Below are 19,677 nucleotides of genomic sequence, written 5' to 3' on the forward strand. Positions count from 1 at the left end.
CTTCAATATCTAGTTTATTGAGAGTTTTTAGCATAAAGGCTGTTGAATTTTGTCGAAGGCTGCCTTTGCATCTATTGAGATAATCATGTGGTTTTTGTCTTTGGTTCTGTTTATGTGGTGGATTACATTTATAGACTTGCATATGTTGAACCAGCCTTGCATCCCTGGAATGAAACCTACTTGATCATAATAAGCTTGATCAGATAAGCTTTTTAATGTGCTGTTGCAATCGGTTTGCCAGTATTTTATTGAAGAATTTTGCATCTACGTTCATCATGGATATTGGCCTGATGTTTTCTTTTTTGTTGAGTCTCCACTGGGTTTTGTTATCCTAAAATGATTTGGGAAGGATTCCTTCTTTTTGGATTGTTTGGAATAGTTTCAGAAGGAATGGTACCAGCTCCTCTTTGTATATCTGGTAGAATTCAGCTGTGAACCCGTCTGGACCTGGACTTTTTTTGGTTAGTAGGCTATTAATTGCTGCCTCAACTTCAGCCTTTGTTACTGGTCTATTCAAGGTTTCAACTTCTTCCTGGTTTAGGCTTGGGAGGGTGCCAGTGTCCAGGAATTTATCCATTTCTTCCAGGTTTACTGGTTTATGTGCCTAGAATTGTTTGTAGTAATCTCTGATTGTAGTCTGTATTTCTGCAGAATCAGTGGTGATATCCCCTTTATTGTTTTTTATTGCATCTATTTGATTCTTCTCCATTTTCTTTTTTATTAATCTGACTAGCAGTCTGTCTATTTTGTTAATCTTTTCAAAAAACCATCTCCTGGATTTATTGATTCTTTGAAGGGTTTTTTTGTGTCTCTGTCTCCTTCAGTTCTGCTCTGTTCTTAGTTATTTCTTGTCTTCTAGCTTTTTGGTTTTTTGATCTTGCTCTTCTAGCTCTTTCAATTTTGATGATAGGGTGTCAATTTTAGATCTTTCCTTACTTCTCATGTGGGCATTTATTGCTATAAATTTCCCTCTAGACACTGCTTTAAATGTGTTCCAGAGATTCTGGTACATTGTTTCTTCATTCTCATTGGTTTCAAAGGACATCTTTACTTCTGCCTTCATTTCATTAATTATCCAGTTAACATTCAAGAGCCAGTTGTTCAGTTTCCATGAAGCTGTGTGATTCTGAGTCACTTTCTTAATTCTGAGTTCTAATTTGATTGCCCTGTGGTCTAAGGGACTGTTTGTTATGATTTCTGATCTTTTGCATTTGCTGAGGAGTGATGTACTTCCAATTATGTGGTCAATTTTAGAGTAGGTGCAATGCGGTACTGAGAAGAATGTATATTCTGTGGATTTTGGGTAGAGAGTTCTGTATATGTCTATTAGGTTTGCTTGGTCCAAATCTGAGTTCAAGTCCTGAATATCCTTGTTAATTTTCTGTCTCGTTGATCTAATATTGACAGTGGAGTGTTAAAGTCTCCCACTATGATTGTGTGGGAGTCTAAGTCTCTTTGTAGGTCGTTAAGAACTTGCTTTATATACCTGGGTGCCCCTGTATTGGGTGCATATATATTTAGGATCATTAGCTTTTCTTGATGCATTGATCCTTTTACCATTATTTAATGCCCTTCTTTGTCTCTTTTGATCTTTGTGGGTTTAAAGTTCATTTTATCAGAGACTAGGATTGTAACTCCTGCTTTTTTTTTTTTTTTTCTCTCCATTTGCTTGATAAATCTTCCTCCATCCCTTTGTTTTGAGCCTATGTGTGTCCTTGCATGTGAGATGGGTTTCCTGAATACAGCACACTGATGGATCTTGACTTTTTATCCAATTTGCCAGTCTGTGTCTTTTGATCGGGGCATTTAGCCCATTTACATTTAAGGTTAATATTGTTATGGGTGAATTTGATCCTGCCGTTTTGATGCTAGCTGGCTGTTTTGCCCATTGGTTGACACATTGTTTTCATTGTGTTGATGGTCTTTACCATTTGGTACATGTTTGAAGTGGCTGATACTGGTTGTTCCTTTCCTTGTTTAGTGCTTCTTTCAGGAGCACTTGTAAGGCAGGCCTGCTAGTGACAGAATCTCTCAGCAATTGCTTGCCCATAAAATATTTTCTTTCTCCTTCACTATAAAGCTTAGTTTGGCTGGATATGAAATTCTATGTTACAAGTTCTTTTCTTTAAGGATGTTGAATATTAGCCCCCACTCTCTTCTGGCTTGTAGGGTTTCTGCTGAAAGATCCACTGTGAGTCTCATGGGCTTCCCTTTGTGGGTAACCCGACCCTTCTCTCTGGCTGCCCTTAGCATTTTTTCCTTCATTTCATCCCTGGTGAATCTGATGATTATGTGCCTTGGGGTTGCTCTTCTTGAGGAATACCTTTGTGGTGTTCTATTTCCTGGACTTGAATGGTGGCCTGGCTTGCTAGGTTGGGGAAGCTCTCCTGGATAATATCCTGAAGAGTGTTTTCCAGCTTGGATTCATTCTCTCCGTCATATTCAGGTACACCTATCAAACGTAGATTGGGTCTTTTCACATAATCCCATATTTCTTGGAGGCTTTTTTCATTTCACTCTTTTCTCTCTATTCTTGCCTTCTCATTTTACTGCATTGAGCTGATATTCAATATCTGATATTCTTTCTTCTGCTTGGTCAATGCAGGTATTGAAACTTGTGTATGCTTTGCGAAGTTCTCATGCTGTGTTTTTCAGCTCCATCAAGCCATTTATATTCTTCTCTAAGCTGTTTATTCTATTTAGCATCTCATCTAACCTTTTTTCTAGGTTCTTAGTTTCTTTGCATTGGATTAGCACTTTTTTTTAGCTATGAGAAGTTTGTTATTACCCACCTTCTGAAGCCTGTTTCTGTCAGTTCATCAGATTCATTCTCCATCCATCTTTGATCCCTAGCTGGTGAGGAGTTGTGATCCTTTGGAGGAGGAGAGGAGTTCTGGTTTTTGGTGTTTTCATCCTTTTTACACTGGTTTCTTCCCATCGTAGTGGCTTTATCTACCTGTGGTCTTTGTAGTTGGTACTTTTGGATGGGGTCTCTGAGTGGATGTTCTTTTTGTTGATGTTGAAGCTATTTCTTTCTGTGTCTTAGTTTTCCTTCTAACAGTCAGGCCCCTCTGCTTCAGGACTGCTGGAGGTCCACTCCAGACCCTGCTTGCCTGGGGATCACCCACACAGACTGCCGAACAGTAAGGGTTGCTGCCTGTTTCTTCTGTTATCTTCATCCCAGAAGGGTACCTGCCAGATATCGGCCTGAGCCTTCCTTTATGATGTGTCTCTTTGGGTATACATGGGTCAGGGAGCTGCTTGAGGGCACAGTCTGTCCCTTATAGGAGCTCAAGTGCTGTGCTGGGAGATCCATTGTTCCGTGCAGAGCTGCTGGGCAGCTACTTTTAAGTCTGCTGCAGCAGAACTCATAAACACCTCTTTTCCCAGGTGCTCTGTCCTAGGAAGGTCGGCTTTATTTATAAGTTCCCGACATGATGCTGCCTTTTTTCATAGATGCCCTGCTCCACACAGAGTAGTCTAGTCACAGAAGAAGTGTTGCTGAGCTTCTGCAGGCTCTGCCCAGCTGCTGTGTCAACTGCCTCAGTAGTGGTGGTCGTCTTCCCCCACTGAGCTGGACCATACTGGGTCCAGCTGCACTTGCTGCAAAACTCTCAATCCAGAGCGTTTCAGATTGCTTGCTTTGTGGGGGTGGTACCTGCCAAGCCAGATCACCTGGCTCCCTGTCTCTGCTCCCCCCGTCTTCATTAAATGGGTGGCTCTGTCTCTCAGGCGTTCCAGGTGCCAGTTAAAACGGCCACCCAGATTTGTGTGAGTTTCTGTGCACCAACTCAGCACTAGCCATGCTGAAAACTCATGGCACTTTTCCGCCCAGGAATCTCCTGGTCTGTGGGCAGTGAAAATTTGTTTGGAAATGTGGTGGGCACTCACCCTCTGCGTTGCTCTTGCTGCACTCCGGAGCTGTTCCTATTTGGCCATCTTGGATCCAGTCAGTTGGAACATGTATATTTTCAAGTCATTGTTTGGCAGTAACATTTTACAGTATTATCAGCTTTGGTCTTTCCCCAAAATATAACCCACAAGGTTATATATATTTGTAATTATTTCTGCTGAAGCCAACTAAAAACGTGTAGGATTAACAAATAGATTTTAAATCAATTTTGGGTTGTAGGGTGGATCAAGCTAATTTTATTGTTTTTGTAATCTCAAGAAATGACATTGGATACACACAAAAGTAGCCTTTCACCTAGCAGTGGTAGCACCCAGAAGGAACTGGTTAGTAATTTAGTCTGTAGTTGGTGGCTTCGTTTCCCTGAGCTGTCATCAAATATCATGTAACAATTATGCTATTCTGGGAGATATAAACACTGAACATCCCATTTTCTGGAAGATGGAATGTGAGCCTAACCTGCTCAGATCTGTATCCTGTGTCCCACTATCACCTCCTTGTTAGATTTTAATTTCCCACATGTGAACTGATAGGTGTTATCAAGGAAGGCACTTTCAGCTTGATCAGCTTTATGGTACTGAAGTCCTAGAGAGGAAAATCCACATTAAGATCTAGCTGAAGGAAAACTTGACATTGACTTCAGCAAAAATGGAAGATGAAGCCTTGTACCTGTTGTTCCCCTTTCCTTACAAGTCCTCTCTCCGTTTTGCTTCTGTCAAGAAAGGAAAACCCAGAATCATCAAGTCCTGTGCTTAAATATGTTCTCTGTTGGTTTACAGTGTCCTCCTAAAAGCATGTATTAGCTCTTTTGGAAGAGCACAAACTTGATGAGCTAACTTCTCACGTCGTGCCTGCCTCCCATGGGCCAACTCTGCTGTGAACTCTAAGGTGAAGCCCTCAGAGTTTTCCCTCCTCCAGCTTCCTGAACTCCCATTCCAGGGAAACTCCCTTCCTCCAGGTTCATGCTCTCCAGGCATTCCATTCCCACCTCCCCTCAGCCTCAGTTCCATGCTGGGCTTAGAATGCCCTGCCCTTTAGCCATTGCATTTGTTCATCCTACAAAAATGTATTGAGTGTTGACCGCAGGGCTGGTCCCAGATACTCCTTAATTATGACAGAACTTATGTCCTTAGTTTCCCCCACCACCCAGGGCTCCACCTAAGAAGGATGAGGCAACTGGCCCCCACGACGACAGAGATTTAATGCGCAGCGTTGGGGAGGCCTAGCGTCTTGTTTTAGAATACTTTAGAATGCAGTAACTCTGGAATGCTTCTTAGTCTCAGCACTTTTCACCCCATGGGTTATTTTAATCTTTGAGCTATGATTATTGGTTTGGGGTAATGTAAATTTGTGTTTGACAAACCTAAGAGAGGAGATTACTGGTGTCTTCTAGAAATGTAGCCCCACTTCCCCCCATTCCTTGAAGTCTTAGAAGGGCCTAAGTTATTTTATTTTTTTACAAAACTGTACCACTTTAATTAAGGCTTTTAGTTTACATTTGGCTGCCTCAAAGTAGTTATAACATTAGGTTGGTCGATTTAAATACTGTGGCTTCCTATTGGATAGACACACAATCTTTACATCTAAATGTTAATGCATACAAAGCAACAAGACATTGATAAATAAAACAGCAATAGTTACTGCAAATTAGGCCTGTGACCAATTACATATGATTAAAATTACTTTCTACATTCACATCCACAGGACTCATCCACCATTTAACATCCCAACCGAAATATTGAACATGTGAAGCAATCATCCACTGGCAAAAATACTAAACCTGTACATTTGGTATTGCAAGTACACTTATGCCTGAGCAAGCAAGGGATTCACAGTGAGAATCAACAGCTGCAGAAGCCTGAAAATGATTTACAAAAAGTGTTAAATCATTTAAAAAATTGTCTGAAAATATACACTTCCTGTCTTAGACCCCCACTGTACACATGACTATAAACATTGTTCCCTATGTCAATAAAAAAGAAAATGTATAATAAGAGATTTGAAAAGTCTAGACATTTCCTTCCTGACAGATATTAAAGGCAATGTCTTTAAGACATTCTACTGAAAAGACTATCATATTTTAAAGACAAGATCACTGTCTCCGCCGGTTTTTTAAAAATTAAAAAACTACATAGCTGTGTTAAAGTTCTTACTTTGTACAATAATAATGACCTTAAATTTCTTTTAAAAAATTGCATTAAGCTGCAAGTATCAAAAAGTGAAGTTATCTAGAGGAGTCTGCATAGGAGCTCTTTGGACCTTCTTTGATTATGCTAAAATCGTAGTGCTTTTAAGATTTACATTATTGTACTCTCCAATACAAAGTTTGGGGCATGTTAAAGTATACAATACACCATTTTCATACATGCACAACATTGGTGGATGAAGTAATGCTAAATGTAGCCTCTGGTTTTACCAGCTGCATACTCTAGGACTATTATATAAGTAAAAATCTCTCTTGTGGTACTGGAAAGTGATTCGAATGTGCAAACCGATAGTAGCTTTCATCCTCCTCTTAAAGGGTACCACCACAGGAAAGTCTATTTAAGATGTTGGTAGGTTTAACAAAGTTGGAATGCTGGCACTGTTGAATTGGGCAACAGTTCTTCAGACCTAGCTCAGAGCTACAATGCATTTAGTATATTAAAGCAGCTGACATGACACCTTTTTGCAAGCCTTCCCAGGCACTGGAGTTTTTCTGTTAATTTGCTGCACTAGGTCATAAAAGATCTCATTAAAATTTATTTTTGATTTTGCAGAAGATTCTAAGAATGCACAGTTGTTCCATTGTCTGGCTAGATTTTCACCTTGTTTCTTCCCTACAACTCTTTCATCTTCCAAGTCACAATTATTACCAACAAGAATAACTGGAACATCATCAGTGTCTTTAACTGGAAGAATCTGTTCTCTCGGGTCTTGTAAATCTTTAAATGTGGACTGTGCTGTGATGCAATAAACTAATTGCAAAGCCTTATCCATTTTTCATGTACAAATTCCTCATTGCTGTAAATCATTCCATTCCTGCAGTATCCCAGATTTCTAGCGTACACTGCATCTACTTCAACTTGCTTTCTGTAAGAATCTTCTGTCATAGGATCATATTTTTCAACAAAAATTCCTTAAAACAAATTGTACAGTCAAAGCAGACTTTCTAATGCCTCCTGAGCCAAGAACGGCTAGCTTATACTCACACAGGATGCAAACTCAAAGACTAGTACCTCTCACGCTGTCACCGGGTCCCTGCAGCCCCATGCTCCCTCTGGGTCACTACTCTTGCCCCGGCCCTGGCGGGCGGTCCTGCCACTGCTGCTCTCCCGCTCCAGCTGGTTTACACGCCTGACTCTGGGCGAGGTTTGGCGGTGTCCAGAAAACCCTAAGTTCTATCAAGAAGGAGTTCATGAAGTGGAAACACAGGTCACATCACTCACACACCTTCACACACACACACACCTGATGCCATTACTTTCAACTAAAGCATGAGACAAGCCCATGGTCACTTCCTGCCTCAGGATTTCATAAGGTTTTCAACACTGAATAAAGCCAAAATATGTTTTATTTTAAAGTCTCATTTAGAATCTCTTGAATACTATCAAACAGGTAAATGAGCTAAAAATTTAATTTCTAAGAGAACCACAGCTCTAGATTCTGTATGGAATAGAAAGCTACATTCAGTAACTTCTCATCACTGCCTTAATAATGCTAGACTATTCCAGCGGGAAGTATCAGTGATTATATCAAGAATTTCTTATGAAGTATTTGGCTGTGTCATCATACCGTGAATTTTAGATGGCTCATCCCAGCTGCAACCAAGAAAACACCCTGCAGTCAGCATTACAGAATATAATGGAATTACTTGAATGTGTAATAGAAATATCAAATGTTCTACCCTGAACTGGCCATATTTAAATTAAATTTTGAAGCTCATAAACAATTTAGGAAAAAAAGAAAATATAAAAGATAGCATCCCAGCCACAGGGTGAATACTGATTCATTTTTTATTTCCTTATTTATTTTCGAGACAGAGTTTTCCTCTTGTCACCCAGGCTGGAGTGCAATGGTGCAATCTCGGCTCACTGCAACCTCCACCTCCCAAGTTTAAGCAATTCTCCTGTCTCAGTTTCCCAAGTAGCTGGGATTACAGGTGTACACCACCACACCTAGCTAATTTTGAATTTTTAGTAGAAATGGGATTTCACCATGCTGGCCAGGCTGGTCTCAAATGCCTGACCTCAGGTCATCCACCCTCCAAGGCCTTCCAAATTATTGGGATTACAGGCACGAGCCACTGCACGTGGCCTTGTGACTCTTTTTTTTTTTTAATGTTTGATTTCTCAGACTTAAGGAAGAAGGGTAATTTGGACTCTGATTGAGTCACTTTTTAAATGTTGGTCTTCCTAAATGACCTAGATCAGTGTCATGTCAACCTAGGAGGCACTAGCCAACGATTGAACTGATGACTTCTTGGAGAAACACGGGGCACGTAGGAGGAGAGCAGCGTTGACGGGTCAACTGTACTATATGAGGTACTATCTGATGAAGCAGTGCAAAAAATAAAGCAAGGCAATATGTGTGTATTTATATATATATTACTAATTACAGGGATAATCCCAGACTCTGCTATAACTATATATAAATGTCCAGCTATAGATAGGTATCTTTAAATGTTAAGTATCTTTATATACACAGCTATGTATAGCTGAAGGCAAATTAGTGAAACCGTCCTGTCTCGCCTCTTTGCTTAAACTGAACTCTGCTGAAATGATTCCAGACAAATGCCTAGGTTATTCCTAAAGATCTTTAGGGAGGCAGATATGACAGCCTCTTAGTATTTTTTAAATATTAAGGCTATCAGTCAGTGCTAAGGGCACAGCCATCCCCAGCTTTACCACTTACAGCTGTGTGACCTTAAGCAGGTCTTTTCACCCTTCCCAGCCTCAGTTTTCTTATCTGTAAAATGGGGGTTAAAGATAGTGCTTTCTTTGTGCAGTTGTTGAGAGGACTGAATGGTACTTGGTTAATAATGGGCATCCTGTAAACGTTTGCTATTGTTACTATAATAGGGCACCAAAATGAAATGTCTGGGCATTAAATTGCTCATTTAAATGTTTCCACAAGGGGGCCAGGTGCAATGGCTCATGCCTGTAATCCCAGCACTTTGGGAAGCTGAGGCATGCAGATCACATGAAGTCAGGAGTTCGAGACCAGCCTGACCAACATGGTGAAACCCCCATCTCTACTAAAAATACAAAAATTAGCCAGGCGTTGTGGCGCATGCCTGTAATCCCAGCTACTCAGGAGGCTGAAACACGAGAATCACTTGAACCGGGGAGGCAGAGGTTGCAGTGAGCCAAGATCATGCCACTACACTCCCGCCTGGATGACAAAGCAAGACTTCATTTTGAAAAAAAATTAAAAATACAATGAAATAAAAAATAAATGTCTCCACAAGGGTCCTGAAGAAAACTTCCAGGTAGCTTTATGCCAGTCACTGCTCAAACTCCTGTTTCACTAGCACTGAGTCAGGGCACGCAGGTGTCACTGGGAAGACTGTTTTCCACAGCTGTGGTTATTATGCATCTTACTCTCTTTCTTTGTTCCAGCTTCCAAGGCTGCCCTAGATCACAAAAGAAACGAACCAGAATCAGAAGGAAACCAGCAAAGACTGGAGTCCTAGATTCAAGGCCTCAAGAGCCCAGCAGTTTACAAAATTCTGGATCTAAAACATGCCCTTGAGCCTCCCTTCCAAATGCAACAATCTCCTATTGACTAAAATATAAGATGTGAAGGTCTTGGGCCCCTTTTTGGTCACGCTGTGCTCCTTGTGCATTGAGTTCTCATGTTCCAGCATTGGTGGCTATAGCCTGGTGGCATTTATTAAGCATTTCAAGAGTCTAGGTAGCAGCCCCCTCTTCTGTGGGAGAGTTGACCTCCTCAAGGAGCATGCTCACAGAGGCCACAAGCTTACGAGTACTTTCTCTGAGCTCAGTGAGGCTTGACAAGATTGGCAGTCCTGGGCTTTAAACTGCCATCTCTGACATGCAGCGAGAGTCCTACAGATCATAGGGACCTCCCACCAGCTGCCTTGTCCACACTTCATCACCCACACACACATGCCCACTTTGCACTCTGGCCTGACAGAGTGATTTGTACACAGGTGTCCAGGAGGCGGTGGTGAGCTGCTTGAACAAACAGACTCGGGAGCCTGCTGATGAGAACCTGTGCGTGACCAGCCGCCGGCCCCCACAGCTCCTGAAATCCTGCAATTTGGATCCCTGCCCAGCAAGGTAAGGGATGTGTGGCCTGCCCTGCTGTCCAGGGGCGTGCACAGAACTGGGTGCATCTTTCAATGGGCAAGACTGAAATACTTATTGTTACTCGATGTTTTGAAAACCAATTAGCATCAGTTCAAACTTTTAGTCAAATCCACTTAAGTTTAATTGAAACCAGGGCTTTGGAATTCCATCCCAATCAATGGTCATGCCAGAGTCTGGAATATACCGTGCATTGACATGAGCCTCTGGCAAGGCTGGTATGTGTGTGTGCCATGCCGTTGCTTTCCCCTGAAGGGAACATGACTGGCCACAGACATCATGGGCTCTGCCACCTTTTAGCCTGTGTCCTAAGCATACACTATAGTAATGAACTGGTCTGTGAATTGCAGAATGGAAGGACCTGAAGCATCTGGGTGGTACAGCTGATCCACTGTGAAATCTATATGCAAACACCATGCAGATTCATTATAGCAGGCTCCGGGGGGGTGTGTGCCATTCCACATGCATAAAATCAATTAGAGCATTTCATTGTTCAGCCCTCCCTGGGTCTCATTATTACCCAACCTTGAGTCACAGCCTTGATTGAGTTAAGCAATCCAATCGCTGCTTCAGTCCATACAATTTTATGGTGTCTTGAGAAACTTGCCTTTTAGATATTTATTTCTGAGCAAACCTCGTCTATAGTTCTGGCTTGGAAGGGAGATGTTTAAGAACCAAAGCCAGACTTTCAAATCTGCTGATGGAATGAAGAAATGTTGCCGAATACGGTCAGATCCTTGATGAAAAGGGGAGTGCTGATTCTGAATGATAGTTTTTCTGCCAAGTGTGTCACGTAAGAAGCAGTTAATACCTGTATTGCTTTCAGGCATTAACCATAGTTTGCTGGTCACACTGATGCACTGCTTGTATTATTTCTCAGCTGGCTAGATTCCTTTCTTTGGGTCTTGGAGGATACAGATCATAGTCCTCCTCCAATCAGATGGTGGCACATCCCATGGTGACACTTCTCCTGCTAGTCACCAGAGTTGTTCTGTACGACGATCTGAATGGTGGACCTGGGCATCCCCTCTTCAAATACAGAAGGGGGAAACTAGTGCCATCTTCTCCAAGACAACCAGAAAAATCAGTCAACCACTGCTTTGGAGAAGCATGCCACCCATGAGAACAGCGGTCAGCAAGATAAGAGTCCAAGTCAGGTCCAGTACATGAAATCCCGAGTAGCCTTTTTCTATCTCTGTCCCACCTGGTTTCACATCTCTATCCCAACTCCACAGCTCTCTAGTTGTTGAGCCTAAGACCAAGTGCATGGGAAAGGGCACAATCTTTTCTGTTTGACTATAGTCCCGTCATCTAGGAAGAGGCAGTGTCGATTCAGCATGGATGGCCTGCAAGGTTCTTGGTGAGGCCACCAAGAGGCCCGGTTTCTTATCCTCCTGTCACCAGCTAGCTCTATGGCCCAGGGCTAGGAGTCTGCCCTTTATGTTTCCACGTCTGCAAAGTGAACTAGTTGTACATGATGATCTGAGGTCACCACGACCTGCTCACATGTCCCATGATTCTTTGTTTTGTAGGCGGAAGCATTCAACAGCTACTCCTGCTGCTGTGTGCTGATCATTGCTGTAATTTCTGTTCTGCTTATTTGTCATTATTTGAAAAACTTGCAAAATGGTCTTTCTAACCACATTCCCATGTTGTAACAAGGCCCAGATGCTGAGGCAGTGCCGAGGAGTTGGTGCCTGGGACTTGCTGAAAACTGCTGGTACTCGTGGTTTCCAAACCCTTCTTTAAGCAGCAAAAGGAATAGGACATGAGATGCTACTTCTCATTCTCAAAGTACTAACTATGGTTAAGTTAGATAAGGTTAGATCATCCTGTGACCTTTTTGTTGGCTCACAGACAAGGACTGTTGTTGAGCTTAATGTTGCTGCATTTGCTCCAGATAAACTCAGTTCTCTGATTTCCCACCAGCCAATGTCAAGCCAACAGGTAAGACCTCCCACTGGGCACAACAGCCAGGAGTTTCTTGGGTCGCCCATACACATTTGAACATTTGTAGAATGTTGCTAATTACAGTAATAAAGGGGCCAGAGTATAATGGCCTGATCTCATCCAAGAGTCAAAATAGATTTTCACCCTAAAAATCATCAATGTATAGAGGTGCCTTTCCTGTGGAATATCTCAGTCTGACGTCAGAGAAAAATCTCCCTTCCCTTCTCCTAGTGTTCAATATATACAGAAGAGAAAACATGTTTGGTGGGAGCATAATAGTGTGTTGTTTTCCCACACAACCCACAACCTCTGTTCTGTTGAGAGCAATTTAGATCTTTAATTCACCATATTCCACATGGTTCAGTGTTCCCTGTACATTTTTGTGTGTCTTCTGATGGGATGCAAGTTTTTAGGCTGTGTCCTTTGGGCTCTTAGTCTGTGCTGCTATGCATGTGTTTAAAGAAATACCATAGCATTTTCTGTGGGGCATAACGACATTTCAAGTCTTAGTCACCGGGCCTTTGTCTCTGAGAGGTCACCCCCGGGTTAAGATAAACAGCTTTCCCAGGCAGTTGTTAGGCCCACTGAATACCGGTTAGGAAGCCACTGGTTTTCTTGTATGTGGTCAGAGTTATGAGATCACAGGGAGAATACCAAAGGTCCCAGAGGGCATGTCCGATCTGTGTAGGCAGGCTTTCTAAGATTAAACTTGGCTTCTCTTGACTCTGTTTGATGGCAAAGTTTGTATCAGAAGCACATGTCTAACTTTCACCAGGTTTAGGCAGACACATCCTCATACCTGGTTATTCGCAACGGGAAGGTGTTTTCTCAAGCTGAAGGTATTCTGACTGTTCCAATTTGTATGTGTGCATGTAGTGCCTATATTTTTTTAGAACGCTTTTTAAAAATAGTCATTTTCTTTTTGAAGAGTACTAGATTTTAAAGTTCTTGCTATCAGCTTTATGTCTGAATCCTCCATTCTATATTTCTGACACCTAGCATAACGTTCGACACATATTAAGTGATTATTGTTTATTATATAAATGAGTATGAAGTACCACGGACAAATTTATCAGTAGCAATGTTTGGACCATATTATCAATGGCAGCTTTCCGTCCTCTGCATCCTCCTTATCCCTTCTCTCCCACCTTCCAGATGCCGTTGATCCTTTTCCTTCAGCTTAAGGCTTTAAATACCAACTTAAAACATAAGTAGCCTCAGAGTTGAACCTTTTATGTTATCATGCATGTATGGCAAACTATCCCCCAAGTAAGGAGACAAAGGCAAGCTTGAATGGAAGAGAGAGGGACAGGTGGAGGTCGAGTAAGTTATAGGCATTACCCAGGGAGGAGTATGATTGTTGGGAAAGATGGAAGGTAGTATCTGGAAGACAGATGATAATCCCTTCACAACTTTGCCTAAGATTGACCATAAGAAATTAGGACCATCTTCGCTTTTGAGCTGCCAATGAGAATTTTTCATCAAAGTTAATGAGTAATTCATGTGTCTAGAAGTTTTACCATCCACCCAGTCCTTCGGTGGGAAAACTAGCTCAAGGGACAAATAGCCAAAAAGGACCTAATATTGGTCATTAAAAAAGAAGTCAGCCTCCTGTTCCTAATAAGGAAGTTTTCCATGTTACAGTTACACAAGGAGTACATGAATATTCTCGTTCTTTAAAACTGAAGCACAGCAGAAGTGATTAAAAAATAAAAATAAAGGTACACACTCCCCTTTCACTGCTGTATTCTTTGGCTTCAGTTTCTTCTTATACCCAGAGATAACCATGGTTAATGCTTTGCTACATATGCTTCCAGATATTTTTCTATTAATTTACATACATATAAGAACATATGCAAATAGATAAGGCTTTTTCCCTTTATAAATGGGATCTTACTGTGTATATTGTTGGGAAACTTGATTTTGTCACTTAATATTATGCACTAAAGATCTTTTACATCCCTGAGACACCAAAATTAAATGACCAGCACATTGATGTAGGCCTGCTCTGTCACTTTCAACTATCTGACCTTCAAGAGGCCATACACCTTTTGAATCCTCAGTTTTCGTCTCTCTAAAATAGGAACATAGTAGGCGCTCAGAAAAAATCATTATCTTCTCCTTTCTTTTCATTTTTGGTGAGAAATGCTTCTAGTTTAAACAAAAACATGATTTTTTAAAAGTTAGGCCTTTAATTATGTGTTTTTATTTAACTAAAGTCTTAATAATTAAGCTTTAGGCTGGGCAAGGTAACTCACCCCTGTAATCCCAGTACTTTGGGAGGCCAAGGCAGATGGACTGCTTAAGATCAGAAGTTCAAGACCAGCCTGGACAACATGGCAAAACCCTGCCTGTATAAAAAATACAAAAATTAGCTGGGTATGTGGAGGGGTGTGCCTGTAGTCATAGCTATTTGGGAGGCTAGGATGGGAGGATCATTGAACCCAGGGAGGTCAAGACTTCAGTGAGCTGTGATCACACCATTACACTCCAGCCTGAGTGACAGAGTGAGATCCTGTTTCAAAAAAAAAAAAAAAAAAAAGTAAGTTTTAGCAACTGTCTCCCCGGTTTACAATAGCACTGACATGAGCAGCCCAAGGAAAAGCAGAAAGTACTACCTTTTAAAAAACAGTATATGACTGTTATTAATTATAAGCATTTGATAGCCTCACCAGTGTGTGTTGAAAAGATATGGTAAATGTATGTGGAGGAGGGGAATGAAGTAAGCAATGAAAGCCAGATGGCTGAAAATGAAGGAAATTCCAAGCAATTTCTGCAGCTTTGTTCTAGCATACTTTTTAAACTAAACTTTTATTTCTGTGCAACAGAGAAGAGCTGAGTGGTACAGAATAGGTAAACAGGGAAGAGGGGAAAAAAGCTCATAATTCCAGGAACAGTACTTGGTTTCTGCCTTCCTCCTTCCCAGCCCCAGTCTCTTTTCTCAGACCTAGGATGGTTCTTAGAACCAGCGAGAGCTATAAACGAAGCTTGAGAAACCCTATTTGAGAGGAGAGAGTTAAGAAACACGTCTGCAAGGTCACAGAGTCTTCTCTTTAAAAGCATACTTCAGAATGCCTATTTTATTATACACTAACAAAATCCATGCATACTAGCAGCAAATGATTTCCAATTTCGAATTTTCTTTTATATTAGCTTACAATGGCTAGAGCAGAAGGTGCTGCCTTTTAACGCAATCATATTTTAATTTATTTGATGGAGCTTTCAAAGCTTTGCAGGCCCCCCCTCTAACAACTTGTTTTAAAAAGGTTACTGTTTCAACATGCTCTTGAAATACTGGTTTATCTTCTGCTGTACTGCTAAATTTCCATCTGTTGCCTTTTGGCTCTGTCCACAGTAACTTTTAGGTACTTAAAGCAAAAGTACATCAGAGCTCACTGGCATCCACAGAAATTGAGTCCATATCCAGGCACCTTTGGAGAGTTAATGCTGTTACTACTGTCGGCCCCCTTGGTAAATACAGATGTATCTTATACTGCCCCTCTCTTTTCTTCCATTGATGGATAGGAACCTGCCACAGCCCATTCCTTAATCGTTGGGCCTGACGGGGCCAATGGGAGTCTCTTTTGTTTCTCTAGCAGGACTGTATTGGCCCAGTGATCACAACTGTCCCCAATAGCATTTTGATATCAACAAGGGTAAAGGTCATGTATCTATTTGCTTCGAGGCTAAAATCCTCATTTTTCCTAAAGATATTCCTTTTCATGATCACACATGGAAAAGGAATATCTTTATATCACCTGTTACCTCAACCTCGAACCTGTGTGGAATGAGCTTTAATGATTTTTAGAAATCGCTTTGCAGCTGGGCGCAGTGGCTCACGCCTGTAGTCCCAGCACTTTGGGAGGCCGAGGCAGGTGGCTCACCTGAGGTCAGGAGTTTGAGACCAGTCTGGCCAACATGGCGAAACCACGTCTCTACTAAAAATACAAAAATTAGCCAGGTGTGGTGGTATGTGCCTGTAATCCCAGCTACTCAGGAGGCTGAGGCAGGAGAGCCGCTTGAACCTGGGAGACAGAGGTTGCAGTGAGCCAAGATCGGGCCATTGCACTCCAGACTGGGCAACAGAGTGAGACTCTGTCTATAAATAAATAAATAAATAGAAATTGCTTTGCATGCATAGATTTAGTTGCTGCATGAGTTTGGGGTAAAAATCAAGGGATTAGATCTACCTTCCCATCATGTCATCTGAAACTATATATGATATGACTCATTCTAAAAAGATAGAAACATTGGCATTAGGAAGAATCCATGCAATTACATCCTGAGAGGGAAACTTTTCTGGTTTCTTAATATCTATATAATTGGACAGCGCTTTAGACCACGTAATTCCGCCTAGACTCTAGGAAACGTCTATATATAGACCATTGGTCAAAGTTAACTTTCTGCACAAATATTAAAGCAAACTGTTTTGCACCCCAATTCAGCAAAAAGAAAAATAAATATGTAACAAGCATCTTTGTGTCTCCTTGTATTTGGTTGTCTGGGATGACTAGAAGCCAAGAACCTGTCCTAAAGGAGTTACCAGTTAAAAGATGATTTCAACACAGTAACTTCTGTGAATAGGGTAAGCACAGGGTTCAGTGGAAGCTTGAGGCTGAGAGAGGGCTTCCTGGAGGAGGCAGTGCCTCCTGTGCTGAATGGTAAGGCATAAGTAGGAGTTACCCAACTGAGGAAGGAAGATGTTGCAGGCAAGTGGAAAACCATGAGCACAAAATGAGGGACAAAAAGTGGAAGCCAGCGCTAGAGACTAGACAGAAGCCGGAGCCAGGAGAGCCCACTATGCCAAGTTAAGTTGTTTAGGCTTTATGTCCTGTGGGCAATGAAGAGCCATTGAAGGGTATTAGGCAGGGGTATGGAACTGTTAGATTTTCTTAGAGAAGGAGGACTCCACTACTCATCCAAGAAAGCTAAACTAGTAACGGTGGTTAGCGTTTATGGTAGCCATCTTTCCTTTTTCTCTCTATATAGAGTCACAAATAAATAGTGTGCTCTGTGTAATCCAAACCACAACATTTTTTCATTGAAAAACTAATGCCCTCCCGTCCCAGGTATGTTCACATTTTGTTTGCTCCTGCCATTAACCCAGTGTGTGTCGACTTGGCATAGTCACCTGGCAGGAGTAGGATAGACCCCCTAAGTAAGGGTCTCAGGGCGTCAGGAGCGGTGCAGCTCTTTGATCCCTGGTAGCCCTTCCAGCTCCAATATTCTGTGATTCTTTGAAGGCAATGATAGTTATCCACAGAAATGAAGCTTTTCAACAAAGAAGGAAAAATTTTTTAAAAAAAAAAATTTTTTTTGAGACAGAGTCTCACTCCATCACCAGGCTCACTGCAACCTCCACCTCCCAGGTTCAACCAATTCTCCTGCCTCAGCCTCCCTAGTAGCTGGGTCTACAGGTGTGCACCACCACGCCTAGCTAATTTTTTTTTTTTTTTTTTTTTTTGTATTTTTAGCAGAGACAGGGTTTCACCATGTTGGCCAGGATGGTCTTGATCTCTTGACCTCGTGATCCACCCGCCTCGGCCTCCCAAAGTGCTGGGGGAAAATTAAATTCTAATCAGAAAACTACCCTGAGTCAAATTTAAGTCCCAAAGACAAAGCACCTCTATTAGTTAAGAAACAGGAACTGGCTTTAACTATAAAGAGCCACAAGAAGGCTGCAGGGAGCAAGACTTACATGGCCATAAGAAAAATGTAGGTGAAAGCATTTGGGCAGCAAGGATGGTTCAACATGGAAGTGCTGAATGTTTTTATAATGACTTAATGGTAGTTTTTCATGTGTAAAGGGATACAAAATACCCTGATTCCTTCCATTTAGAATGTTGTGATGCCCTTTAAGATAACTAGACTTTCTTTTCATTGCATCTCCAGCGAGCAAATGTCTATTGAATGCCTGCTTTGTGCCAAGCATTCTGTGGGAGATATAGTAGTGAACAAGACCCACTTTGTTCCCTGCAGCAGGCAAAGCCAGAGTTTGCGAATGATCCTGGAGGGGTCACTCTGTTTTCTAAATCTTGGATGCCTTAAGTGCTGCTCTTCTTAAGATACTTAATACTTATTAACTTAAACCTCCTGAGTTCTTCACCGCACCAAGAGCTGATGTATCTGTACCAGTCATCAACCTCACTGTTCATAAGCACCATGAATATGGAATTACCACCACCAGCTAGCTTTCTCCTGTGGATATGGTGATGAAACATTGGAATTTTATGGTTCAAAAACCTTCCAGCTTACAAATCAATCAACAGTACCCAAGTGGAGTCTCCCAAAATAAATCTTTTTTTTTTTTTAAGTTTTTGCCTTTCCTTACAATCTAGTGTTTCTAAACTCCTCAAGTAACAATATAAGAGCAAGCTATAGTTTGGCTGATGCTTTGAAATGATGATTATTGCTGCCTAAGTGTACAAGATGCCTTCTTTAGAAATTTTGAGCAGAAGGGCTCATGAACAATTTGATGAGAAGAATTTTTCTATTGACCTTAGAATTAGAAATATGCTATATAACCTTAAACTTGGAAAACAAAGTAGGAAAAAGACTCGAGAAAGAGATAGAGAAAAAGAAATAGTTAAGCGACATAAAAATGAGGGAGTGAAAAAGAGAATGCTCTGATTTGTAGCCAATAATGTGGCAGATACAGTTCAGGAACAGTTCATCCTTCTGCAAATATTATTCCTGTCGTGATGCCAGCCAAGGTCAGGCAGTTCTTAGGTTATCTGCTGCAGTTGCAGAAAGATCTGTCACAAAGCAGAGCCCAGCCAGCTACCTTCTTGACAGTGAATCTTTTCTTCCTTCGTTTATGTCTTTTCCATTCCCTGTTTCTCTTCATCATTTTATCTAGTTATCTTTAGCTAGGCTGCAGTGCACTTTGGTGTTTATGTGAGGGACACAGGGAAACCTAAGGGAAGAATGATTATCACTGCATTAACACAGCTCCCAGACCTGTCAATGCTCATTGCCTTCTCATGAGGCTTCAGTTTTTACATGGGGAGTTACTGTCACTGAGGTCTAGACAGGCACAGATGTGGGCCATAGGCTGCCTGCTAGAACAACAGAAAGCAGTGCCTTCTCTGTAACTTACCACTATTGACTCTGGTCACTGAGTGGGTAGACACAGACACCTTTCTGGCTGCCTAAAGAAGCTATTATATGATTCAAAGAGGTAGAAAGGGCCTTCTGCTCGAGTTGCTTAGAGCGTGACACTTATTCCACTATTAGTGATGCTGTTAAATACCAAGCTGTGTCCTACTTTGATCATACATATGCCTCTGGAAGAGCTGCTGATTGTCATCTCAGCATGGTGTTTCTTTTTTTATCAGATATGATTTTTCCTAAAGGAAGGAATCTGGGTAATTTTTAAGAATGGGGAAGCTTCAGGAGGACAAGACCGAGAGGAGACTTGGCAATGCCAAAGCTAAATATTCCCTACCAGGAGTAGAGATACTGCCTGAAAAAAAAAAAAAAAGAAAAGAAACATCAGAGGTTTTA

The 19,677-nt window shown here is 41.5% G+C and overlaps 1 protein-coding gene and 1 pseudogene across 4 annotated transcripts in view; one reads left to right on the top strand and one right to left on the bottom strand.

Moving 5' to 3' along the window:
• Nucleotides 1-19,677, top strand: part of ADAMTSL1 (ADAMTS like 1) — a 982,413-nt gene that overhangs the window by 773,170 nt on the left and 189,566 nt on the right. For all 4 annotated transcript variants that reach the window (XM_074394894.1, XM_074394896.1, XM_074394895.1 and 1 more), the window contains one exon: nucleotides 10,065-10,194. In XM_074394894.1, the coding sequence (XP_074250995.1) occupies nucleotides 10,065-10,194 (130 nt within the window). The remainder of the gene's footprint in view (nucleotides 1-10,064; nucleotides 10,195-19,677) is intronic.
• Nucleotides 6,307-7,401, bottom strand: LOC104651424 (ras-related protein Rap-1b-like; annotated as a pseudogene).

Source organism: Saimiri boliviensis, chromosome 2 (assembly GCF_048565385.1).
Source record: "Saimiri boliviensis isolate mSaiBol1 chromosome 2, mSaiBol1.pri, whole genome shotgun sequence".
NCBI classification, from domain to species: domain Eukaryota; kingdom Metazoa; phylum Chordata; class Mammalia; order Primates; family Cebidae; genus Saimiri; species Saimiri boliviensis.